General features: G+C 49.2%; 1 protein-coding gene across 1 annotated transcript in view; it reads right to left on the reverse strand.

The window, feature by feature from the left end:
* The window catches only part of TIMM44 (translocase of inner mitochondrial membrane 44), a 645,415-nt gene that overhangs the window by 351,794 nt on the left and 266,211 nt on the right, over positions 1 to 27,410 (reverse strand). The window contains exon 7 of the mRNA XM_082244204.1: positions 17,309 to 17,394. Within this exon, the coding sequence (XP_082100330.1) occupies positions 17,309 to 17,394 (86 nt within the window). The remainder of the gene's footprint in view (positions 1 to 17,308; positions 17,395 to 27,410) is intronic.

Raw genomic sequence — 27,410 nt, forward strand, 5'->3', positions numbered from 1 at the left:
AGCTGGGCAACATGAGAAAAAAACTTGCTCAACAGGAGCAATAACCCAGGAGAAAAACAAATAACCTAGGGATAAAAATATATCCCAAACAGCCAAGGAGCCCAAAAACAAGGGGCCCTAAGGAACCACCGCACTAAGAACCTTGCGGCCAAAGGAAGCATCTGCCGATGCCTGAACATCCACTCTGTAGAATTTTGTGAAGGTGTGCACGGTCGACCAAGTCGCCGCCTTACACACCTGGGCCACAGAAGCCCCATGACGACAGGCCCAAGACGTACTCAGAGATCTGGTAGAGTGCGCCTTCACAGGCACAGGGGGAACTTTCCCCTTCAAAGCATATGCCTGTTCAATGGTCTGTCTGATCCATTTGGCGATGGTAGAAGCCGACGCCGCCATGCCCTTCCGAGGACCCTCTGGAAGGACAAACAAAGAATCCGACTTGCGAAAAGATTCAGTCGATTTCAGGTAAACCCTGATCGCCCGAACAACATCCAGGGAGTGCAAATCCACCTCCTTCGGATGCTTGGGCTTCGCGCAGAGCGAAGGTAGGACAATATCCTCATTGAGGTGAAAATCCGAAATCCTCTTCGGAAGAAAAGAAGGGTTAGGTCGCAAGACCACCTTATCCAAGTGAACGACCAGATACGGAGACCTGCAGGACAAAGCTGCCAGCTCTGACACCCGGCGAGCCGAAGTGATCGCCACAAAAAAGGCAACCTTCTTGGACAACATGGACAACGAGATCTTTCTGATCTGTTCAAAGTGAGCATGTTGTAACACGGACAGAACAAGATTCAAGTCCCAAGGAGGCAGGGGTTCCCTCCTAGGAGGGACCAGATGTCGCACCCCTTGGACAAAAGTGCTAACCAAGGAGTTAGATGCCACAGGACGTTGAAAAAGAACGGCCAACGCAGACACCTGACCCTTGATCGTAGCCAGCGCCAAACGCTGGTCAACACCCGTTTGAAGGAAGGACAACACCCTAGACACCGAGTACATGTGAGGGGAATGCCCCCTGGACTCACACCAGGCAAAATAGGCCTTCCAAGTACGGTAATAGACCTTCCCCGAGGAAGACTTCCTCGCGTTGATCAAAGTGTGAATGACCTCAGGGGAGAGACCCCTATCCTTCAGGACCTCGGTTTCAACAGCCAGGCCGTCAAAGCCAGCGACTGTAAAGTAGGATGGAATATCGGTCCTTGAGACAGGAGATCTTCTCGAAGAGGCAGATGCCACGGAACGTCGACCGCCAGATTCACAAGGTCTGCGTACCAGGACCGGCGAGGCCAGTCCGGCGCCACAAGAATCACTGTGTGCGGTTCCGAGTTCAACCTGCGAAGGAACCTGGACAGCAATTGAATCGGTGGAAACGCATACATCAGTCGCTACTGATGCCACGGAGCTACCAACGCGTCTGACGCGTCTGCCCGAGGATCGCGCGTCCTTGCCACGAACCTTTTCACCTTGTTGTTCAGACGAGACGTGAACAGGTCTACCTCCGGAAGACCCCACTTCGCGCACAACATCTGGAAGACATCCGGGTGGAGGGACCATTCCCCCTGGTCCAGGGTCTGGCAGCTCAGATAATCCGCCTGCCAGTTCTCCACCCCCGGAATGTGGACCGCCGATATCGCCGGGACGTGTGTCTCGGCCCAAGACAGAATGTCGGCCACTTCCCGAGCCGCTCGGGCACTCCTGGTGCCCCCTTGGTGATTGATGTAAGCCACCGCCGTGGCATTGTCCGTCTGCACCCGAACCGGACAGCCTTGCAGCCAGTCCGACCAACGTCGAAGGCAGAGAAATATTGCACGCAACTGCAGAATGTTGATCGGAAGGGAGGATTCCTCCTCCGACCAAGTTCCCTGGGCGGACAGAACTCCCAGAACACCACCCCAGCCCGACAGGCTGGCATCCGTGGTGATCACCGTCCACGAAAGAGGACGAAAAGACTTGCCCCCCGACACCGCCGGGGACTGGAGCCACCACAGAAGATCCCTTCTGGTGCGATGGCTCAACGAAATCTGGAGATCCAGAGATTGCGGTCGCCCGTCCCACCTGGACAGGATCCCCCCGACTTCCACCTGAAGAGTCCTGAGTTTGTCGTCCGGTAGGAAGACCTTCGCCTGGACCGAGTCCAGGATCATTCCCAGGTAGGGAAGACAAACCGACGGACACAGCGTCGACTTTTGATAATTTATCCTCCAACCAAACTCCTGTAGAGTCTGCATCGTGACGGTCAGGTCCTTCTCCAGACCCTGGCTGGTCGCAGACCGAACCAGAATATCGTCCAGATACCCCAGGACAGAGATGCCCTGGGCTCTCAACAAAGCCAGAACTGGTGCAAGCACCTTGGTGAATACCCGTGGAGCCCAAGCGAGACCAAAAGGTAACGCCACGAATTGGTAGTGATCCTCCGCAATGGCGAATCGAAGGTACCTCTGGTGACCCTCGAAAATCGGGATGTGAAGGTACGCATCCTTTAAGTCGATGGAAGCCATGAATTCCCCCGGAACCAGGGCAGCCACCACCGACCGCAGGGATTCCATGCGGAACTTGCGAACCTGCACAAAGCGGTTCAGAGCCTTTAAGTCCAGAATTGGACGTACCTTGCCCTCCTTCCTGGGCACGGTGAACAGATTGGAATAGAACCCCCGAAATCTGTCCTGATGAGGCACCGGGACCACCACCCCCTGAGCCCTCAGGTCCCGCACCGCTAGGTGCAGATCCCGCAAACGCTCCGGAGACAGTTGAAGATTTGAGGGAAAAAATCTGCTCTCCGGCCGAGAGAGAAACTCGATCTTGTATCCAGATCGAACGATTTCCTGAACCCACCTGACCCGAACACGGGCCAGCCAGGGCTGAAGAAAACCGAGCAAGCGTCCCCCCACCCCAGAACTGGGTGAGGGCGCCCCTTCAGGCCGCATTGTTATGGGCAGCGGATCCGGACTGGCCGGACTTCTGCTTACCTGACCACGGCTTCTTTTGGGAGCCTTGACCTTTGAACGGCTTGCCCTTATAGTGCGACCAAAAGGCACGAAAGGACCCCTGAGAGGGCCGAAAGGAAGCGGTCTTCTTACCAGGAGCCGCCTTAGCCTTGTGGGATTGGGGCAAGATCAGCTCTTACCACCCGTGATCCCCTTTATCAGTGTATCCAAGGATTCTCCAAAAAGGCAAGATCCATCAGATTGGCTAAGGTCTTGCGCGAAGATTGGTCCACAGACCAACACTTCAACCAAACTAGGCGGCGAGACAATACCGCCACGCTGTGTACACGTGCAGCCAACGGTACTATATCCAAGTCCGCATCACACAAATACATGACACCCTGATGGATTTGATCCACCATATCCAATGTCGCCGGTGAGGCAGAATCAGCCACCAGGACACGTCTAAGCACCTGCGTCCAACTCGCAACAGCCTGGGCTGCCATAAGAGAAGCAAATATAGCTTTTAGCATAGAACCCGTAATAGAATAAGTATGACGGGCAAGAGACTCCAGCCTCCTGTCCGTGGCATCCCGGAACACCGGGGCATCCTCTGCAGGAATCGCAGTGGACTTATTCAAAACCGCTATCGCGTGATCCACCGGAGGCGGTACACACCAACGCTCATCAGTAGCGGGCGTGAAAGGATAACGCAGCTTGAACCTACTTGGCACAGCAAAAGGCTTGCGTATATTGCGCCATTGTTCCTTAACAGCGTGTTGAAAATCATCCGTGCAGGGGAAAACCTGTGATGTCTTGCGTCTTTTCTGCGTCCCATAAGCTGCCAGGGCAGCAGGAGGACATGGTTCATCCTGCAAACGCAGTGTTTGTTTGATAGAAGCAACCAATTCATCCATGAGTGCAAGCTCTTCAGACGAGCCAGGGGGAGAATTATCCACCCCTTTAACCTCAGCCTCCACCTCGGACCCCACAAGATCCAGGGAGGAACGGGACCCCGATAAGGAGACCCCAGTCATAGCAGCCCCATCACCATCACCCTCTGAATCAGAGGAAATTGAAACTCTGGGCCGTTTTGTGGATTGAGCAGCCACAAGCATCTGCACCTGAGCAGCAAGGTTAGCCACAATCTCAGCCAAATCCCCCCCTGGGGGGGAAACAGCAGTCCCCTGGCCTCCCACCAAGGTGGTAGGAAATTTGCTCTCCTGAGAATCCATTGCCCCCAAAAAATATGCTGGAGAATAAAGGGTTAACTGCCCCTTTAACAAGCGCGGCGAGCGCAGCCCACCGCACATACACACTAGCACAAGTAGACCCCCACAGGGATAAAAGCTCAACTCAGGCAAGGATATAGGGATAGAGAGGATAAAAACCTGGAGAGACCACTGCTGCTGCCTCGATCGGTGCGCCCAAGGAAAAGGAAGTGATGTAACTCAGGGCGCTCTATTAAAGCCTATGGAAGGCAACAAGAAAATGGCCGCCTGCAGTGTTAACATGCGGCCGGGGCGAGCGATGCCAAAATGGCGCCGAAAACGCCGCTCCTCCACCACATTGAGGACCGCTGAAAAACACTACAGTACAGTAAAACATGGCGGACCGCCGCAGCGGTCGCTGTAATGTGCCCCAACACGATACAATCATGCCCCACAGCACACAGCCTGCCACACAGTCACAGTCTGACACAGAATAGTGCAGCACAGCCCCCCTCCTTGCAGCCCACAGAATGCAGCCAGACAGACAGGGAGCTTAACAGTGTGAACAGAGGTAGGGTTACACAGTCCCAGACTGACACCCCCCAAACAGACAGGTCCCCACACAGATACACTTACCTCCTAGATGGCGTGGGGAACCCGAACAGGCGAACAAGCCACTGCACATGTGACAGGGAGAGTCGCATCCAGGACGCAGAAAAAACTGGGGTTGAGAAACCGCACAGCGTCCAGTGAGGTAGCCACCTCACCATAGCATCCCTGCAGCGAACAGGGATGGGTTGTTCATTGTGCCAGGAGCATTAACTGACTGAACGCTCGATGGCAGGCTGGGAAGCCACTGACCCACAACCTGCGACCAGAGGGATCAGACCGAGACCCAGCCCGCACGAATCCTCTTCATCAGAAGAACTAACTAATGCTGACAAAAATAACAGCTAAGGAGAGAGAAAAAACTCAAACAAAAATCAAAAAAAGAAGAGAAAGGCTGAGACAAATGCCCCAGCATAGAGACATCCAGCTACTCCTGACAAGCTAGACATTGAAACTGAGGTATGGATACAGGAAGTAGGAGGGTATTGACTGAGGGGACCACCCCCTGGGGGTGGGATATGTTAAAAGCTTTCATATTAACATTCTGTTGCCTAGCTACTCCTACGGAGCAAAGTCTAATACCCCATTGTGACGAATATGAAGATGGCGGCGACTGTCGGAGGACGTAAGAGAAAGATATTTTTGTGATATAATTATTTTTTTCTGATTGGCTATTTTTTGGGTTTATAAATATTATTGTTTTTAAGTATACACCATTGCACTGAAGCACCAGCACCTTAAGTTTGCATCCATATATACCAAGCAATTGGTTTCAGGTGCTTATTAACATATATGTTTGCACTTAAGCACTAGCACTTATAATTAGCATACATTTGCTTTAGCATTTTTTGTCTTACGTTAATTTCACTACCATCCCATGTTTATTCACCACCACCAATTATATATAAAAATTAGTTCTTCCATTTCCTGCTATCTTATTTATACGTTTGTACCAGTCAGATATGGAGTGGGTTTAAGAAGAACCCCAAAGTACTGGTATGCACATTTTGGCTGCATTTACCATTATAATGGGCAGAGATTTAGAGTAGGAGGTAGAGGAAGATGGAGAGTAATGAAGAAGATATTGTGCCGGATATAGTCAAGGGGTCGGTAGTCACTTGGGTTGTTCGTTCATGTACTTTTGTCCAGAAAGATTGGATGAGTGAACAATCCCACCAGATATTTAAGAGTCCCTTTTGCTTCCTGGCACCTCCAACATCGATGAGAGGTATTTGGGTCAAATTTATGGAGGAGCAAGGGAGACCTGTACCAACGAGATAGAATTTTATATGTGTTTTCTTGAAAAGACACGTTAATGGTGCCTTTGTGAATATGGTGATGGATGAGCTCCAAGTTTTCTTCGGTTAGGTCTAATTGCAAGTCTTGAGTCAATGCTATGCACGCCTCCCCCCATCCGCATGTCTATATGCCCATAACGTATTATGGACGATAGAGAACATGTTGTACAGGGCTGGTTGCAGAACATAGTCTGTCAAATAGAGTAACGGGTCTAATGTAGGAATTGCGTGTCGTAGGGATTGAGCAAAATGTTTAAGCTGCATATAAATCCAAGGAGTTAGTAGAGAATCAGGCCATTGGGTTTCAATGTGGCCAAACTCAGGGAAAGAACCTGCTTCGAAGAGGTGGTGGAGTCTTAGTCCTGAATCTGGTTCTTCTATCGAGAAGAAGCAGTTGGTCATTCCCGGTTGAAAGTCTGGGTTTTTCAGAACAGGTGTCATAGGGCCAGGTGTTCTAGAGATTGAGTTTGGAGCATGTTGCTTTGAAACATTGTAGAGTTGGTCCTATAAGTGAGTGTTTAACCGCTTGCCGACCGCCGCACAACTATTTACTGCGGCGGTCAGCCCCTCACAGGCAAGGCGACGGAGGCATGCTCCCGCAATAGTCACGGACCCCCCCCCCCCCCCGCGCGTGTGCCCGGCAGACCCGATGTCCTCCGATCACTCGCGGTCGTCCGTTAGATTAGGAGAAAGGCAGGCGGCTAATGTAAACAAGCCGCCTGTCATTCTCCCCTGTGTAAGAATAGTGATCATACGGTTCTACTATGTAGGACCATTGATCACTGTTCCTACACCTCAAGCCACAGCCAATCACAGTTAGAATCACGCCCCTAAGGACACACAACCCCTCCCTCTCAAAAAAAAGTTAACCCCTTCACTGCCAGTGTCATTTTACAGTAACAGTGCATATGTATAGCACTGATTACTGTAGTAATGTCACTGGTAACCCCAAAAGTGTCAGTCAAGGGTCCGATCTGTCCGCTGCAATGTCACAGTACCGCAAAAAAAAAAAAAAAATTGCAGATCGCCGCCATTACGCGTTAAAAAAAAAACACAAGAAAAATGACAAAAATCTTTCCCTTAGTTAGTAAACGCAATAACTTTTGTGCAAACCAATCAAAATACGATTTTTGCGATTTTTTTTTACCAAACATATGTAGCATAAAACAAATTGGCCTAAAATGTTAAAAAATTTAGATTTTTACATTTTTTTGGGGGGAATTTCATATAAAAAAATATGGAAAATATTGCTATTTTTGCACAATTGATGTTCTTTTTTTGTTTATAGCGCATGATCAAAAAAAATCGCACAGGTGATCAAATACCACCAAAAGAAAGCTCTGTTTGTGAGAAAAAAAGGACGTCGAATTCGTTTAGGTACAACGTCGCACGACCGCGCAATTGTCCGTTAAATTCACGCAGTGCCGAATCGCAAAATAGGCCCTGGTCAGGAAGGGGGTAAAATCTTCCGGGGCTTAAGTGGTTAAGTCTTTTGGGATATGACAGTGGCGTAGCCAGGGAATAGTGTTGATGGGTAAAGTAAGAAAGAGCCTTCTAGGGCCTTCTAGGTTAATCCAGTCCTTGGTTTTGTGGCGGACATTCCAATCTACTATACGAGCTAAATTACATGCCCATTAATAGTATTGGATGTCTGGAAGACCTATCCCTCCTTTTGGATTTAGGTGCAGCGATTTGGGCATAGCTGATTCTTGTGCAGCTTTGTTTCCAGAGAAAGGCAGTACAAAAATGTTTGTAGGATCCGATGAATTACATTAGTAGTTTGATGGGAACTATTTGAAGGATATATAGTATACGAGGGATCATATTCATTTTAAGGATTGCTGCACGCCCAATCCATGAAAAAAAGGGTTTGCTCCAACGTTCAAGATCTTCTTTTATTGTACAAAGAATCGGTAGATAGTTTTTCAACCTAGTATTCCTAGGTAAGTTATAGCTTCAATAAATCAAATGGGCAAACCAGCGCCTAGGAAGCTTATGTGTAAAAACAATTAATCACCAGAAATGCAGCCGCTGAACCATAGCAAAAGCTATGTGGCAAGTAAGGAAAATAAATTAGGCGCAATATCTGTGAAAAAATTGTATGATGAGAAAAACTGAATTTTTGTAAAATCTTACCGTAAAATTCCTTTCTCCGACAGTCGCCGCCCACTCATACAGTCTTCACTTATGGGGACGTTCCAAAGCAGTGTAGACATGAGGGGTGGGCAACGCAACCGCCAGAAAAGCAACGCAGTACCCACATCAGGGAAAAGAACCTTACATGCACAGAAAGGTAACCTTCTGCGTAACCAAAAAAGGGCTCAACATGAGCAACAACCCAGGAAAACAAATAACCAAGGTGATAAATAACCCCAACAGCCAGGGACCCACACAACTCAGGGTTCCCTAAGGCACTGCCGCACAGAGAACTTTGCAGCCAAAGGAGGCATCAGCTGACAATTTTGTAGAATTTTGAAAAGGTGTGCACCGACGACCAAGTTGCAGCCTGTGCCACCGAGGCCTTATGCCAGAAGGCCCAGGACGCACTCACCGATCTGGTAGAGTGAGCCTTGACAGGGAAGGGAGGAACCCGTTCCCGCAACAAATAAGCCTGTACAATGGTCTGTCTGATCCATTTGGCAATGGTTGCAGACGCAGCCATACCCTTCCGAGGTCCCTCAGGAAGAACAAAGAGAATCCGATTTACGAAAGGATTCAGTCGCCGACAGGTAAACCCTAATCGCCCGGACAACATCAAAGGAATGCAAGGCAACCTCCTTTGGATGCTTAGGGTTCGCACAAAGCGAAGGTAAAACAATGTCCTCATTTAGGTGGAAGTCCGAAACCACCTTCGGCAAAAAAGATGGATTAGGTCGCAAGACCACCTTATCCCTATGAACCACCAGGTAAGGGGAACGGCAAGACAACGTCGCTAACTCAGACACTCTGCGAGCACCACCGCCACCAGAAAGGCAACCTTTCTAGACAGCAGAGGCAACGAGATTTCCCTGATGTTTTCAAACGGGGAACGTTGTAACACGGACAGAACCAAGTTCAAGTCCCATGGAGGTAAGGGCTCCCTTCTGGGAGGGGCCAAGTGACGCACACCTTGAATGAATGTGCGAATCAAAGAATGAGACGCCACAGGGCGCTGAAAAAACAGCCAGTGCAGATACCTGGCCCTTAAATCGTGGCCAACGCAAGATGCTGGTCCACACCAGACTGGAGGAAAGCCAACACTCTCGCCCCTGAGTAAGAACGAGGGGAGATGCCCTGGACTAGCACCAGGCAAAATAAGCTTTCCATGTACGGTAATAAATCTTACCAGACAAGGCTTTTCTAGCCTTGATTAAAGTAGGAATAACCTCTGAGGAGAGACCCCTGTCTCTCAGGACCTGGCTCTCAAACGCCAAGCCATTAAAGCCAGCGACTGTAAAGCAGGATGGAAGATCGGTCCCTGAGATAGGAGATCTTCTCGCATTGGCAGCCGCCACGGAGGCTCGACGGCCAGGTGAACGATGTCCGCATACCAGGACCGGCGTGGCCAGTCCAGCGCCACCAGAATCAGCAGATTTTGTTCTGAGGGCAACCTGCGAAGGAACCTGGACAACAACTGAATCGGAGGAAAGGCATAGATCAGATGATACCGATGCCAAGGCACCACCAGCGCATCCGAGGCGTCTGCCCGTGGATCGCGTGTTCTTGCCACGAACCTTTCCACCTTGTTGTTTAGCCGAGACGTGAACAGATCCACATCCGGGGATCCCCACTTCGCACACAGCATTTAAAACAACTCCGGGTGCAAGGACCATTCCCCCTGGTCCAGGGTCTGGCGGCTCAGATAATCTGCCTGCCAATTCTCCACACCCAGAATGTGAACTGCCGAGATCGCTGGGACATGAGTCTCGGCCCAAGACAAAATGCTGGTCACTTCCTGGGCCGCCCGGGCACTCCTGGTGCCCCCTTGGTGGTTGATGTACGCCACCGCAGTGGCATTGTCCGTCTGCACCCGTACAGGGCGGCCCTGAAGACGATCCGACCAATGGATCAAGCACAGCTTGATCACTCTTAACTCCAAAATGTTTATCGGAAGGGAGGATTCCTCCTCCGACCAAGTGCCCTGGGCAGACAGGTTGCCCAGAATGCCACCCCAGCCCGACAGGCTGGCATCGGTGGTTATCACCGTCCGCAGAATTGGCCGGAAAGATTTTCCGTCCGACACTGCCGGGGACTGAAGCCACCACAAGAGATCCATTCTGGTTTGGCGACTCAGAGACACTCTCAGGTCCAAGGACTGAGGCAGTCTGTCCCACCTGGCCAGGATCTCCGCTTGAAGAGATCGCGTGTGAAACTGTGCAAATGGTATCGCCTCGAAGGCTGACACCATCAACCCCAGGGACCGCATACAGGTCCTGAGTGACGAGGATTCATTGTCCCTGAGGGACCTGACCTCATTCTGTAGGGTCCGGAGCTTGTCCTCCGGCAAGAACACCTTTGCTTGAGCAGAGTCCAGAACCATTCCCAGATACGGGAGACGAACCGAAGGCGACAAGGTCAACTTCTGAATGTTGATGGTCCACCCGAACTCCTGTAGCGTCTGGACTGTAGTGGACAGATCGCGCAACAGGCTGTGACTGGCACTCGATCTTAACAGGAGATCGTCCATATAACCCAAGACCGCAATGCCCTGTGCCCACAACAGGCGCCAACACTTTGGTAAAGACCCTTAGAGCCGAAGCGAGACCAAAAGGTAACGCCACAAACTGGTAATGATCCTCCGCTATAGCGAATCTGAGATACCTCTGATGACCCTCGAAAATGGGGATGTGCAGATACGCATCCTTCAGGTCTATAGAGGCCAGGAACTCCCCCAGATTCAGGGAGGCCACCACCGAGCTGAGTGATTCCATGCGGAATTTTCTAACGCGCACGAAGCGGTTCAGCGCTTTCAAGTCCAGAATCGGACGCACTTTGCCCACCTTTCTGGGCACAGTGAACAGATTTGAATAAAAAACCCGAAACCTGTCCCGATGAGGCACCGGGACGATCGCCCCTTGGACGAGGAGATCCTGCACCGCCTGATGCAGGTCCTGCAACCGCCCTGGGGTCAAATGAACATTTGAGGGAAAGAATCTGTTCGCCGGCTGTGAAAGGAATTTGATCTTGGACCCTGACCGAATGATTTCCTGAGCCCACCTGTCCGTGATTCGGAGCAGCCAAGGCTGGAGAAAACCGCAAAAACGTCCCCCCACCCCTGAAACGGGTGAGGGCGCCCCTTCAGGCAGAGGCGGACCCAGCCGCTGACCCAGCCTGGCCGGATTTCTGTTTGCCAAACCAGGGCTTCTTCTGGCCACCTTGGTCCTTGAAGGGTTTCCCCTTGTTCTGTGCCTTGAAGGCACGAAAGGACCCCTGAGTAGGTTTAAAGGAGGGGGCCCGCTTACCGCGGAAAAACTTACCCTTAGGGTTCTGGGGCAGTAAAGTGCTCTTACCCCCAGTGACTCCTTTAACCAATTCATCCAGGGATTCCCCAAAAAGGCGAGACCCCGCATAGGGGATATCAGCCACCGTCTTCCTTGATTTTTGGTCAGCCGACCAACATTTCAACCAGATTAAGCGACGGTTAATCACAGCGACACTGGACAAGCGTATCGCTAAAGGGGCCTCATTTAGAGCCGCATCGCATAAATACATGACCCCATGATAGATGTGATCCACAATCTCCACTGTAGTGGGAGGGGCAGAGTCGGCCACGAGGGTGCGTTTGAGCACCTTGGTCCAATCCGCCACAGCCTGAGCCACCATCACAGAGGCAAAAATAGGCTAGATAGAGATTCCAGCCTCCTATCCGTAGGGTCCCTAAACACCGGAGAGTCCTCGGCAGGGAGCAGGGTAGATTTGTTCAATCTGGCCACCGTGTGATCCACTTGAGGCGGCACACACCAGCGCGCCATTGTAGTAGCCGCAAAAGGGTAGAGAAGTTGAAACTTCTTAGGCACCACGAAGGTGTGTTTTAAATTACGCCATAGCTCATTAACCTTATGGTGAAACTTTGCGGGGCAAGGAAAATACCTGCGCCGTCTTGCGGGTCCTGTGTGTACCAAAAGAGGACACAACGCCCGGAGGAGTGGGCTCATCCTCCAAATGTAGTGTTTCCTTTACCGCTAGGATCAACTCATCCATAGCTGCGCGTTCCTCGGGCGACCCGGGGGGGGGGGGGGTTGATTTGCTGTCCTGGGTTTCCATAGTAGAAATAAAAAGTTGTTTTTTTTTTGTGAACTGGCCCTTTAAGAGCGTTGCGGACCCCCACAGCACACCGCTATCGAGACTGTGAGACACAGACCCCCCCGCAGGGACAAAACTGACCAGTAAGAGTGCACAAAGCAGGATAAGAAAGGAACAGCAGGACAGACACCCCACAGTGTGTTACCAGCTTCTTCGGTCGGCTCTGTGAGAAAGAAGGAAATGATGTCACCGCTGGAGGCTGAACTAGGCTGCAGGCCAAGGGAAAATGGATGCCCATAGAAACTAACGGGAGGCTTCGGCAAGATGGCCGCCGACATGTGCTCTGAACGATCGCAATGCCACACGCAAGATGGCGCCGCAAGGCGCCAAAATCACTACATAGCATGCTGTAGAAATGCTCGCAAAGCAGCCAGACATGCTGCCCACACTTAAAATGGCGGACCGGCGGTGTTTAACCCCGAAGCGGTCGCCATATGCGTCTGCACCTCCAAGCACCCAAGGTGACCATAGGAAAGGGACCCCCAAAAACCCCACACAGCACTGCTGAGAGGGGATAAAAAACCCCCGCAGGGACCGGATCAGAGAGCCCAAAAACGCACAGACATAGGGGACACCACAGACACACAGGACTGCCATCCCCAGACAGAATGTACTTACCTGTACCCGATGGCGTGGGGTGCCTCATATGAAGCAAGAAACCGCCCACCCTCAGATGGCAGGGGAGTGCCGCCAGCCAAAACGCAGGACACTAGTAGTGCATGGACGAACCTATGCTGTGTCCAGTGAGGTAGCCACCTCACATGGCTGCATGCCTGATGGACAGGGATGGGTCGTTTGTGAGGCCAGGGTGAACACATAGCCTGCGAAACGCTCGATGGTGGGCTGGGGTTCCATCTGACCCTCTGTTTCTGGAGAACCAGGATGGCCAGTCCGATTCCCAGCTCCGCAAACGCCGTCTTCATCCGAAGATCCACTAACTAGTAATGATAAAATAAACAGCTAGCAATGTAAAGAAAAAAAGGCATCTTTTGAAAATAAATCATAAAAGAAAAAAGAGGAAGGCTGAGACTGTAGCCTCAGCACAGGGAAGCCTATCCACTCCTAAGCTAGGCAGAAGACAAACTGAATTGGGATGGCTATTGCAGGGGGGTATTGGACTAGAAGGACAGCCCCCATGGGTGTGACTATGTAGATTAATTGTCCTTTGGCAAGTCTTATGCCTAGAAACTCCTGTGGAGATGAAGTCAATACCCCATAAGTGAAGACTGTATGAGTGGGCGGCGACTGTCGGAGGACGTAAGAGAAAAATTGTTTATCTGTGTCAAAGGACTCTCCTTCACCTCTACATGGAAATGTTGGCTGCATTTCCGAACGTCAGAAGAATATTCACAAGCAATGAAAATCACCCCATCAGACTCGATTCAGTCCTGCACACTGAAAAATTGTATATCACCTCTCAGGCCTGCAGAAAATATCAATAATTTCCTAGAACTAAACTATCAAGAGACATAAGCAGAACATTTGACTTTTATACATAAGCCTAGCAGCAACTTACCTTCACATGTAGGTACCTTACTAAACTGCCACAATACCATCCCTTCCCCCCCCCCCCACCACTGTCCTTCCCCTCTTAACCCTCCGTACCCTCTATTCGGGCTTTCTTCTACTACTCCTATTACCCCCTATTACATAAGATGACTTTGACATGCTATAATTTTTCTCAAAATCCAAAACCCTCTATCACACAGTTCTGGTCTGGCGTCTGGGGCTCACATGCGCAGGTCGCGTGTGGGTCTAGAAGGACAGATCTATATGCGACATTGATAGAATTCCAATTATGTATAAAAGTGACTTAACACAACCAATCCAACCCATAAACAAAATCTTAAACAAAACTAAACTCTACAATCGAACACATAGATCTATATGTGTATATATGTGTGTATGCTTATATGTTTCACCAATTATATATCTTAATATAAGAGAGACCGTTAACATATGAACGTTTCATTCTTTTCTATGACTTGTATTTTTTATACTATAGTATACATAATTTTAATAAGTTATGACAAACCACACAGATAAGACATTGTATCGCTTTTGGATTTTGTATACCCCACCCTCGACAATGTACCCTGTGCTTTTGTTCAATAAACTTTGGTTTGGAATTAAAAAAAAAAAAAAATGAGCAACGCATCTTGAAAAAAAGTTTTTACAAGGGAGAGTCAAGCCAGAAGTCTTTGAAAGAATGGACAAGGGCAATACCTGTCCGGTCAGAGTGCTTAAGGTCACGTTCTGTGTGAACCAACAGGTGTAAGATATCTGTGACCAAGAGGTAGCCAAACTTCAATAGACGTCCCCCTTAGAAGTGAGGGGCCACTTCATTGAAAAATGGCTCTGGGGATGACTTGCTGGGCTTTGTGGCCCAACCCTTACAATGAAAAGAAGGGGTGAACTTCTATTTAGAAGCTGAAGCCTTCCGGTAAGAGCAGTTACATGCTCTGCATTTTGAGGAGGTAAAGGCTCCTGAGGAGGGGGGATTTTGAATTAGGAAATAAAATCTTCCCTCCTGTGGTACTTTTGTGAATTAGTCAAGTGCCTCCCAAATAGAAGTCTTCCTTGAAAAGACACTTTTTACAGGCAGCTTCATGCTGTCCAGGCTTTTAGCCACAAAATTCTGACCGTGTAAATCACGGGTAGGGAACCTATAGCTCGCGAGCCAGATGTGGCTCTTTTGATGGTTGCATCTGGCTCGCAGACAAATCTTTAATAAAGGGGGGCGTGTCCGAACGTGAGCCATGCTGGACGTGTAGTCCCAGAGATCCGCCGCATCTAACACTCAATCCAGTGCCATCCGCGTAGCTGTGCCCGGTGCCAAGGAGATTTCTGCACCCACCGCTACCCTCAGTTAATCTCTGGGTGACCGGATTGCCGCGCTACGGACCTCACGGCCTACTCCCGGTACCGCTGCCGGCTCGTGTGCTGTGCATCTGAGGGCCTTGGCAATCACCGCCCGGTAAGGAGACCTGCCATCCGCTCCCTGTGCCCCAACAGACACGATCTCCTTCCCCTCAGACACCCGGGGACCCGCTGGAGCTGCCTCTCACATCCACTTCTGAGGCCTTCAGCGGCCGGCCGCCATTTTCTCAGGGCCTATACTCACCTCCATCACTCGCAGGCCTGCAGGCGCTTCACCACTCCAGCCTCATTGCATACCTTGCCTGCTCTGCTCTCTTCCCGACCGGACTCCAGGCTCTTTCACACGGCTCCATCTACTCACTGTATAGCTGCGGCCCATGAATATGAAAATGAAATAAAGGTTCCCGACCCCTGAAATATATTGTATGGCTCTCACGGAATTACATTTGAAAATAAGTCCTCTTTTCCCGACCCCTGATGTAAATAGAGATTAGGGCCATTGTGAAAATTTGACTCATGACACGTTCTAGGGCATCTGCACAACAAAACAAAGCAGATGGTAACTGCTGTAATAGCTCTATTAAAACATGAACCTGAAAAACAGGATCATGTTTATTCGTTGCCCTAGTCCAGTTACATGCAGTCTAAATCAGTGTTTCTCAACTCCGGTCTTCAGGGCACAGTAACAGGCCAGGTTTTCAAGAAAACTGAAATACATCACAGGTAATATCATTTGCTGCTCAGCGATTGCAGTATTCTAGTCTGCATCTTCCCAAGGTAATCCTTAAAATCTGGCCTGTTAGTGTGCCCTGAGAACCGGAGTTGAGAAACACTGGTCTAAATTACTAAAATTGCAGCAACTGCTGGCATGCAAGAGTAATGAGTCTTTGAGAGCATCTCAAGCGTTCTATCTGCACATGTTTGAAAGAAGAAAAACGTTTAGAAGGTACAATGAAATGTTTAAGACGGAAACAGCAAGATCAACCCCAGGGATAGACTACATTTTTGTAGACTCTTTATTTCCAATGGATAAAGCCAGGGCAGTTTTGAGGCATGGGCCCCCCTTGGCACTGCCCTGGGGCCCCACGATAATCTTGCATTAGGCTCTGCCACTATAGGCTAACAGGAGACATGAAACTAGCGTCGCGCACTACTTCTACTGCCATCTAGTCTTGAAATGTGCAGCCAAGCAGGGGAAAGCAAGCGCTATGTTTTGTAGCACTTCTAGCACTGCCTCAACAGCTGTCTTTAAAGACTGAACTGGAGACCTGGAGTGGGCAGTAATGGGCAAAGCTGTTCAACGAGAAAGCTGTTTTTAGAGTCCTGACCTGCCCTGAGGAGGGAGTTGCAGTAGTTGAGGCAAGAGATGACCAGGGAGTGAACTAGGCACTTAATGATGTCATTGGTTAGGAAGGGGTGTATTTTGGAGATGTTGCATAGGTTGAGGAGGCAAGGCTTGGACAGTGATTGGATGTGGGGCGGAAAGGAGAGTTCAAAATCAAGGATTACACCTAGAATCTTGGTATACGGGGACAAGTTGATAGTTGTGCCATCAATCTTGACAGAGAAATCAAGGCATGAGGCACGTGGGGGAGGAAATATTATGACCTTGGTTTTGGACAGATCCAAACTGATATGTCTGTTAGAAAATGAGCGATACATGAGGAGACTGAAGGAGTGAGCTGAGGAGAAGAGGGATAACTTTAGGTGTCATCAACGTAGAGATGGTATTGGAAGCCATTGGAGGCCATTACCTGACCCAGGGAGCAGGTGTAAATGGAGAATAGGAGAGGTCCAAGAACAGAACCTTGGGGGACCCCGAAAGAGAAAGGAAGAGGAGAGGAGGAAGTAGAATTTTAAGTAACACTAAAAGATGTGGTTGGATAAGTAGGATGAGAACCAGTGAACAGTACAATCACCGAGACCAAAGGCAAGGAGCTTGTTGAGGATATACTTACACAAGCTGTCTACTGATTAAACAACAAAGCAGCAAAATCAAAATTACTAATATTAATTTAGTAGGCAGGTGTAAAACATGAATAGGAAACTTATCTTGTGCGCATACTTTCAAAATAATACACAATTGTGTTTTTATTTTACTTACTGTTAAATACTACATTGTTGTCTTTGAAATCTTTCCACTGTTGGTGCCACTTAGAATCCTTATGCAACACAACTCCCAGTGCTTCCCTGAAAAAAAAGAGTATTAAAATAAACAGTCAAAAAAAAATTATAAACATTTTAACCAGTTGAAGACTCTAGGCATACTAGACATATGCAAAAAAAATGTCATCATTGTACACAGGGCGTGTCTAGCAAGTCCAGTCCTGCTCTGCTGCCGGGATTTCCCCTATCCCAGTACAATGCAATTCAGCAGTGATTAATCACAGCTGCAATAAAAAGTACACAGAGAAGGTCCCGGCAGCAGGAGACATAAAAAAAAGCAGTCTGGCAATGTTTATTAACAACATTGCTCAGCCACAAATACAGAAAGCTACAATGAAACACTAACTTTCAGTTTATTCGCTTACAGACCAAAAGGATAAACTTCGATCTGCAAATATAGTCTGCTAAAGCAACCTGACATGTAACAAATGGGATTTTTTACATTTTTCTGAGCTCATTACCTGAAACAGCTCTCCATTATTCAGAACCACAGGGTTATATTGCCCACTACAGCAGGGCTCAAAATTTGAAGTCCTGAGCTACTAGCCAGGCCTTAAGTGTTACTCGCCACCAGTTGCCCCACCCAACTCCTACCCTGCCCGCCCCTAAACACGCCTTGATAAATTTTCTCATAGAATGACACTGTTAAATATTTTTGCATTATTGCAGAAGTTATAAAAGTAAATATTAATAACAACATTATCAGTGCCCATCAATGCAGCCTACCAGTGCCCATCAGTGCAGAAGCATCAATGAAGCTTATCAGTACGGCCTGATCAGTGCCCATCAGTGAAACCTCACCAGTGCCCATCAGTGAAACCTCCCCAGTGCCCATCAGTGAAGCCTCCCAGTGCCCATCAATGCAGCCTCCCCAGTGCCCATCAATTCAGCCTCCCCAGTGCCCATCAATGCACCCTCCCCAGTGCCCATCAATGCAGCCTCCCCTGTGCCCATCAATGCAGCCTCCCCTGTGCCCATCAATGCAGCCTCACCGTGCCCATCAATGCAGCTTTACCGTGCCCATCAATGCAGCTTCACCGTGCCCCTCAATGCAGCTTCACCGTGCCCCTCAATGCAGCTTCACTGTGCCCCTCAATGCAGCTTCACCGTGCCCCTCAATGCAGCTTCAACGTGCCCCTCAATGCAGCTTCACCGTGCCCCTCAATGCAGCTTCACCGTGCCCCTCAATGCAGCTTCACCGTGCCCATCAATGCAGCTTCACCGTGCCCATCAATGCAGCTTCACCCGTGCCTATCAATGCAGCTTCACCCGTGCCCATCAATGCAGCTTTAACTGTGCCATCAATGCAGCTTTAACTGTGCCCACCAATGCAGCTTTAACTGTGCCCACCAATGCAGCTTTAACTGTGCCATCAATGCAGCTTTAACTGTGCCATCAATGCAGCTTTAACTGTGCCCAGTAATGTAGCTTTAACTGTGCCCAGTAATGCAGCTTTAACTGTGCCCAGTAATGCAGCTTTAATTGGGTCCAGTAATGCAGCTTTAATTGGGTCCAGTAATGCAGCTTTAATTGGGTCCAGTAATGCAGCTTTAATTGGGTCCAGTAATGCACTTACCAGTGCAGGGGAAGAGAGAGGAGAGGAAGAGGAAATCTGGCCGTATAATCACAAAGCACGATCGTTCCGCTGTAACAGCTTTCATTGTAATTGCCGGGCGCTCAGACACACACAGTCCCGCCTCCTAGCCCGACTCCTTTGATAGACGTCACACGTCCCGGTTGGCCAGGTGTTCTGTCCATCAAAGAAGCCGGGCTAGGAGGCGGGACTGTGTGTGTCTGAGCGCCCGACAATTACAATGAAAGCTGTTACAGCGGAACGATCGTGCTTTGTGATTATACGGCCAGATTTCCTCTTCCTCTCCTCTCTCTTCCCTTGCACTGGTAAGTGCATTGACGGGCATGATCCCCGCTCGATGGACCATCGGCTTTCCTCTTCCCCTGAGCGGCACCCGGCCGGAGCAGCCCCACGCTCGCCATAAATAATTTTCCACTCGCAAAATGCGAGTAGGCGAGTGGAAAATTTGAGGGCTGCACTACAGGATTAGGAAACTAGGCATAATAAAGATTTGGCTAAGCCTATGGACAGTCCCAAGTGGTATACATCCCCCTCTATACTATAGGCCTTCAGTTTAGTAACAAGCAGTGTCAGAAGTATTAAAACTCCATAGAGATGTGGGTGCGGTGTCCATCACCAAACTCAGAGAAATGGATTTTACGGTAAGTAAAAAAATCCCATTTTCTCTTTCGCTCATTGACAGACACAGCTCTCCATTATTCAGAACCACAGGGATGTCCCCAAGCAGTGCAAAACATGAGGGGTGGGACAAAAAAAAATCCCTAGGCTAAACAATAGACAACCAGGTAAAGAGGAGATAAAAAAAAAAAAAAACCACAACTGGAGCACAACATAAACAATATACCCCCAAAGAGAGAACAGAACCTCTGAACAGCAGCCTGCAAAAATATGCAGCCAAAGGAAGTATCCGCAGATGCCAACACATCCACTTTGTATAATTTAGTGAAAGTGTGCACCGAGGACCAAGTGGCCACCTTGCAAACCTGCGTCACTGACACCTGATGGTGGAAGGCCCAAGAAGCACTAAGCATCTGAGTAGAGTGCACCGTTAAAGGGAAATGAGAAACCCGACCCTTGACTGAATAGGCATTAATCCTCGTCTGTCTGATCCATCTGGAAATGGTTACAGAAGAAGAGGACAGCCCTTTTCTTGGCCTGCCCGTAATCACAGTGAGTCTGACTTCTGAAAAGACTCAGTGGCTGCCAAATGCACCTGAATCTCCCAAACCACATCCAGGGCATGTAAAGCCAATTCCTTAGGATGTTTGGGCTTGACGAAAAAAAGGGGAATAGAAAAAAGTGGGGCTTTACGGGCCAGTGGGAGGAGAAGGATCACATCAAAACCAACATGTTCAAAAAATATACATTTTATTAATTTATGTTTGAGTTAAAAACATGAGCTGTCATGCACATGTGATTACAATATATATGTCAAAGATAAAAATAAAACCAATTCATCAGAGTCATTGAATAGAAATACAACCCATAGGGAAAACCAAAACCTATATGGGGAAAGATGGTAGGTCTCAGGTGGAAGGCGGTGACATATATATTGTAATCACATGTGCATGACAGCTCATGTTTTTAACTCAAACATAAATTAATAAAATGTATATTTTTTGAACATGTTGGTTTTGATGTGATCCTTCTCCTCCCACTGGCCCGTAAAGCCCCACTTTTTTCTATCCCCCTTTTTTCGTCTACTATTCAGGGGTATGGGCCTCACCACACGGAACCTTTTTTTGTCTCCATAGATGTTTGGGCTTGGGACACCAGGAAGTAAACAATCTCTTAATTCAAATGGAAATCAGACACTACCTTAGGAAGGAACGACAGACATGGGTGAAGAACCGCCTTATATTTGTGGACCACCAAGTAGGGGGGTATGACAAGATGAAGCCGCCAGCTCCAACTCCCTGCAAGCAGAGGTGATAGCCACCATAAAGGCCACCTTCTGGGACAGCGTAAGCAGGGGAATCTTGAGAATATTTTCAAAGGGAGGGTTCTGGAGAACTGAAAGTACCAAGTCCAGATCCCACGGCGGTAGAGAAGACCACACCAGTGGAGTCAGATGTCAAACCCCTTGAATAAAAGTATGCACCAGGGAGTGCGTGGCCAAGTGTTGCTGAAAGAAGACTGCCAAGGCTGACACCTGGCCTTTAATGGTACTCAAGGCCCATTTCTGTTTGACACCTCGTTGAAGGAAGGTCATAATCCGACCAACCGAAAAAGAACGAGGGTGAACCTCGATCGACTCACCCCACAAAATGAAGGCTTTACTCGTACAATGGTAGATCTTCCTAGAGGTAGACCTCCTAGCCTTCAGCAGTGTCTGAATCACTGACCCAGGCAAACCTCTATCCTTCATCACTTGGCTTTCAACAGCCAGGCTGCCAAAGCCAGTGGCTGTAAAGCAGGTTGAAGGTTGACCCTTGGAACAATAGATCCTCCTTGAGAAGCAGTATTCAAGGGACATTGAGGACCAGTCGCAAAAGGTCGGCGTACCAAGACCGGCGAGGCCAGTGTGGGGAAATCAAATACCGGAATACCTTCTGCCTCGATCCTGCGCAAAAGCCGATGCAGAAGCTTGCAAGGACCAAAGGCGTAGCTCAGAGGATACTGGCCCCACAGGGCCACCAGAGCATCTGCCAGAGGATCCTGTGACCTTGCCACAAACCTCAGTACCATTCTGTTAAGTCGAAACGCCAACAGATCCACCCTTGGGGGTGCCCCACCGGAGACATATCTGATGAAACACATCCAGGTGAAGTGAGATAGGACCACTCCCCCCCCCCCCCCCCCCCCGGTCCAACGCCTGCCGACTGAGATAGTCCGCCTGCAAGTTTTCCACTCCTGGAATGTGTATGGCAGAGAGGGTTGGAACGCAGCCCACTGGAGAATGCTCGCTACTTCCAAGGCTGCCAACGCACTCTTTGTTACGCCCTGGTGGTTGACAGGCCACCGCCGTGGCATTGTCCAACTGGATCGGTACCGAGAGCCCCCTGGAGTCGATCCGACCAGTGATGCAGGCAAAGCCTGAATGCGCGAAGTTCCAAGACATTGATTGGTAGTCTGGACCCTTCCAATGTCCAACAACCCTGAGCGCAGCTTAGTCCCAGGACACATCCCCACCTGGACAGACTAGCATCCGAGGTGACCAGTGTCCAATACAAATGAATAAAGGATCTGCCCTGCCGAAGAGCCAGAGAGCGAAGCCACCAGACCAGGGACCCCCTGGTTTCCCGGCTCAGCCTAATCTGATTGTCCAGAGACCTTGGACACTTATCACATTTCACCAGGATCTCCATATGAAGGGACCTTGTATGAAACAGTGCAAACGGAACTGCCGCGAAAGGTAGATACCATCAGGCCCAGCATCCAGATGCAAGTCTGGAAGGAAGATCACCTGCTGGAAAACAATAGACGAATCGCAGCATGCAACTTCTGGAGTTTGTTTAGAGGAATGAACACCCTGGCGAGAGTTAAATCCAGAGTCAGACCCAGATAATCCAACTTCTTGGATGGAATCAGAGCAGACTTCTTGTCAATTAGAAGCCATTAGAACTCATTCAGGGTCTGTATAGTGATCTCCATGTTGCCCATCAGGGCAGCAGAGGACTCTGCTCGCAAGAGGTCGTCTCCCACCACTTACGTACCACTGACATAGCAACGCCAGAACTGGGGCCAACAATTTTGTGAAGACTCATAGAACGGAGGCGAGACCAAAGGGTAATGCCACTAACTGGTCATGCGCCTCTCCCACAGAAGCAAGTCCCCCTGTTGAAGGGATGCCACCACCATGCGGAATGGGCTCCTTTGAGAAATTCTGTACCCGTACAAAGCAGTTTAGGGCTTTGAGGTCCAGAATTGGACGTACCTTGCTCTCCTTCTTTGGGACTGAACCAGTTTGAAAAAAAAAACCCTGAAACCATTCCAATACCAGAACTGGGACAATCACACCCTGGAGCAACATGTCTTGCACTGCCCTAAAGAGAGCTTGCAATCAGTTTTGGAAAGATGGACATTGGAAGGGAAGAACCTTTCTGGAGGGTAAGAACAAAACTCGATCTTGTAACAGGACAGTATCCCTTCATGGAACCATTTGTCGTTTACCACGGAGGTCCAAGGCACGGAAACCAGGGAAGATGTCTCCCCAACCCAGGCACAGGTGAGGGTGCACCTTTTATGCTGAAGGAGCCTTGTCTGCGGGTCTAGAGAATCCCACTCTCGTTTGCTAGACCAGGGCCGCTTGGAACCTCCCCGAGGACTTAAAAGATTTTGAACCACTGTCAGTGGACCCTGCAGGACAAAAAACGTCTGCGATGAGGTTCTTTCCACTTCCAAACACTGTGGAAGAAAGGTACTCTTCTCGGTGAGAGACTCTTAATGAGGCCATCCAGGGTAGCCCCAAACAGGTAAATGCCTTGAAAGGGTAAATAAGACAGAGCTTTAATAGAAGTCTGGACCGCAGACTGACACTTAAGCCACTATTACACACTCAAGCATCACTGCCGAAAAAGATAGCTTAGAAACCAGGGAAACTGCGTCCAAAAAAGGCATAGCAGACAAAACTGCAGCCAACTGCTGGGTGGAGGACCAACTGGTCCACCACCCAGCAAAGGCAGGGGGAATCTGTTCATCCTCTAGGTCATGGCGCAAAAGCTTAGCCCACGCAGTTAGTGTTTGCGACACCAGGGCAATGGCCAGGACTGCCCTAAGCACCAGGCCAGCAAAAGATAAATTGTGGGCCACAGACTCCACCTTCCTGTCTTTAAAACCCGGGGATTCCTATACCCGAATAATAATAGTCGTGTTCAACCTGGAGACAGGGGGGGTCAACCACTAGTGGAACAGTCCATTTCTAGAGGAGAGAGAGTCTCCAAAGAGGTATCACACAACGAAAACTTGTAGGAACCACAAAGGGACGTTTCGGACGATCCCACTCTTGAGAGAAAGTTTCTCAAAACAGGAGAGATAATGAAACATTTGCCGTGCGAGATGGCATGTGGGTGCCAAAGGGGACCGGCACATCCGCGGCAGCCTCACCCTTCAAAATTCCCACTCAAATGCTATCAGTGTGTCAACTAGCGCCTTCAGCTATAGAGGAGGAGGAATAATCTGATAAGGGAGGGTAGCGCAGACCCTGCAGGGTGGGCCATATCCGCCGAGGCAGATTCAGGGTCTGAAGAGACAGATGAGGCAGGGAAAGGCGGGGGGCGCTTATTGCTAGCCCGCCGTCCAAAGGTCACCACAACCTGGGAAAGAAGGGACTCCAGAACCACTGTCAGTGCACCCATGGAGGACTGGGACCTCTATCGACCTGAAGCCTCTGGGAGAGGGTCAGGTGGGGGAACCGTGCCCCTGAGACTACATAAGTAACAAGGGGGAACCCCACTAAGTGTCAAGCACCGCTATAGGCTACTCCCACTGCGCTGACAGCACCACCGGGTCCTGCAGCACCACAGATGTGTCCAGTGAGGTAGCCACCTCACGGCTGCATCCCTGCTGCGAGCAGGGATGGGTCGTTCATAATGCCAGGACGAATCACGGCTGAACGCTCGATGGCGGGCTGGGGTTCCCTCTGACCCTCTGCCCTGGCAAACCAGGGCGGTCAGTCCGATTCCCAGCTCCGCATGAATCCATCTTCATCCGAAGAATCTACTAAAACTAAAGCTGACAAAATAAACAGCTAGTAAATCAAAGAAAAAACTGACATTTTCAAAGAAAATCAAATCAAAAAGATTAGAAAGGCTGAGACTGTAGCCCCAGCACAGGGAAGCCTAACTACTCCTGACACTAGGCAGAAAGAAACTAAGTTGGGAGTGGTCACTGCCGGGGGGTATTGACCAGTGGGACAGCCCCCATCGGTGTGTATATGCAAATGCCTTTGTTCTTTTGACTAAGTCTTATGCCTAGCTACTCCTGCAGAGCGGAAGTCAATACCCAATAGTGATGACTTAGAGGAGGAGGCGGCGACTGTTGGAGGACGTAAGAGAAAAGAGATTGCAGTGCCTCCAATTAAAATATGTTATGCTTTATCCTGCCAGGCTACAAGTTACAGCTGGAGGCCAAACACATTTCTATGAAACAGCTCCTGATGCAGCCACTTGTCTTGACCATCATTAACAAGACCTCCGACGTCGGAGACTTGACAACAAAAAAGATTAATCCCTGTGGGGATACCTCCTCAAATCAGTATGGCACATCATTGTTAGCCACAGGGCAACGTTTTATTAATGAGGGACAGTACTCCTTTCCCACACCCAGCAAAGTGAAAATTACTGCACACCGCTAACTCGTTAGTGCTCTGAGCTAAGTCAATGTGGACGCAATCTCTCAAATTGCACTATGTGAATGGTTACAAGCCACGGTTAGGGTGGCAACTGTTTCTGTGCCCAGTTGGCACAAGACAATTCTACCAATTACAGTTCTCAGATGCACAGAGGAGTCTAATCCATTTTCCTTATTGTTGTAAATGACTCTAGTTTTTGCACTAATCCCTCAGTGCCCAGCCTTACTTGTTATGCTACTTGCGCAAATTTATCACTTGTTGGATCTTACCAGGTACCTTAACTCAGTAGGACACTCATTTTGACTTTTTTTCTGGCTGCACTGTATCCTATTGTCTCCCATCGACTGCCTGTCCATGAAGGAGTTATCTCAGTGGGGCTCAGTGCTCAGGGTGTGTTACATACCTGTAAAATGGCAAACGCAACAGCTATTCCACTGGTCTTCTGGAATGTTCGAGGAGTAAGTGACCTCCCTAAAACATATGATCGCCTCCTGCATCTGGAAATTTGACACAGCCATTATAGGTCTCCAGGAGACCTGACAAGAAACACAGTGGTCAACTGTTTTCAATACCCATGGGTTGGTAAGGTGTACCACTCCACTTACTCCGCTTATTCCCGCGGGGTGAGTGTACTGATACACAAAGCTTTGGCGTACCAGGAACTGGACTCATTGGTGAGTCACTTCTAATTTTTACACTGTACACTTTAACACTAATCCTGGCTTATGTTTATATTCCTCCCCCATTCTCCAGGGAAACCCTGCAATTGCTGCTATCGTATCTGGCTAACAAACCTGACATACCAGTTCTGATCATGGGAGATTTCAATTGTAGTCTCAATTTTCAGTTGGATAGGCACCCTCAACTCCGGCTACCTCTCAAGGGGAGGGGCACTACCCTAGGTCATCTCTTGGCAGAGGTGGGCTAGCTTGACACCAGGCATCTTCAGAACCTTAACACCAGGACGCACAGATCACTCTCACAAATAGACCTCTGCTTGGGCATGAACCACATACGTAATTACAGGTCAAAGATAGAGTACTTCCCCCGTGGAGTATTGGACCACTCCCCTCCAAGGATATAGCTGAACACCAGGTCTCTATTCACTATGCAGGGCCCCGTGGAAGCTAAATGCTGGCTTAAATGGTTTCCCTCTCATTGACCAATTTTTCAATACACACACGCAGTGTGATGATGTCCTGTTAAGGTGGGGAGCCTTCAAGGCATGCCTTAAAGGTACATACATCACTGAAATTAATGCTGTTAAATGCAATTCCTCCATTCTCCTTGAACACGAGGAAGGGACTAATGGATGTCGGCCCAGGAGTCTTTGGATCGCCTGAGATCCTCTGCCCCAGGAAAAGAAACAATTTTTCACAAAAATGGCATTCTCCCCCTCATCATAGAAAACAGGTGGTCTGCTGGCAAAAATTGCTAGGCCACAACAAACCTCACCAGCTATTGAAGCCATTCACTCTTCCACTGGGCGGGTGGTCAGCGACCCATATCAAATCATTACTGAAATATCATCCTTGTATTCAGACCTGTACGGTTTCCGTGATGATTACTCTTCTGAGTCGCTGACAAGTTACCTTAAAGCGGTTGTATCCCGCTTTTTGACACTTTTACCTACAGGTAAGCCTATAATAAGGCTTACCTGTAGGTACAAATAATATCTCCTAAACCGGCACGGTTTAGGAGATATTTACAGTGCATGCAGGCGCATGCGCTCTGAAGGTCCGGGGGGACCTTCAATTAACTTGCCGGGAGCTTGCCGGAAAAATCACTCCCACGCGCATGCGCGGGAGTGACGTCATCGCGGCTCCGGCCAATCAGCGCGCCGGAGCCGCCGAACCCGGAAGAGACGACGAGGGATCATGGCAGCGCCCGCATCGATGTCCGGGGGTCCGTGTCGGGGCTTCGTTTTAAGGTAAGTTAAACATAATGGGCTAGTATGCGATGCATACTAGCTCATTATGCCTTTGTCTTGCAGGTTTTTTTTTTTCATAGGGTTTACAACCGCTTTAATAACTTGACCATGCCCACTTAATCCCCTGCAGAATGTCCAGCATTTGACACCACACTCACTCTTCATGAGCTACAAAAGGTGGCCCGTTCCTTCCCCACATGTAAAGCCCCTGGGGATGATGGTAT

Source organism: Pelophylax lessonae (assembly GCF_965119305.1).
Source record: "Pelophylax lessonae genome assembly, chromosome: 1".
Taxonomy (NCBI): domain Eukaryota; kingdom Metazoa; phylum Chordata; class Amphibia; order Anura; family Ranidae; genus Pelophylax; species Pelophylax lessonae.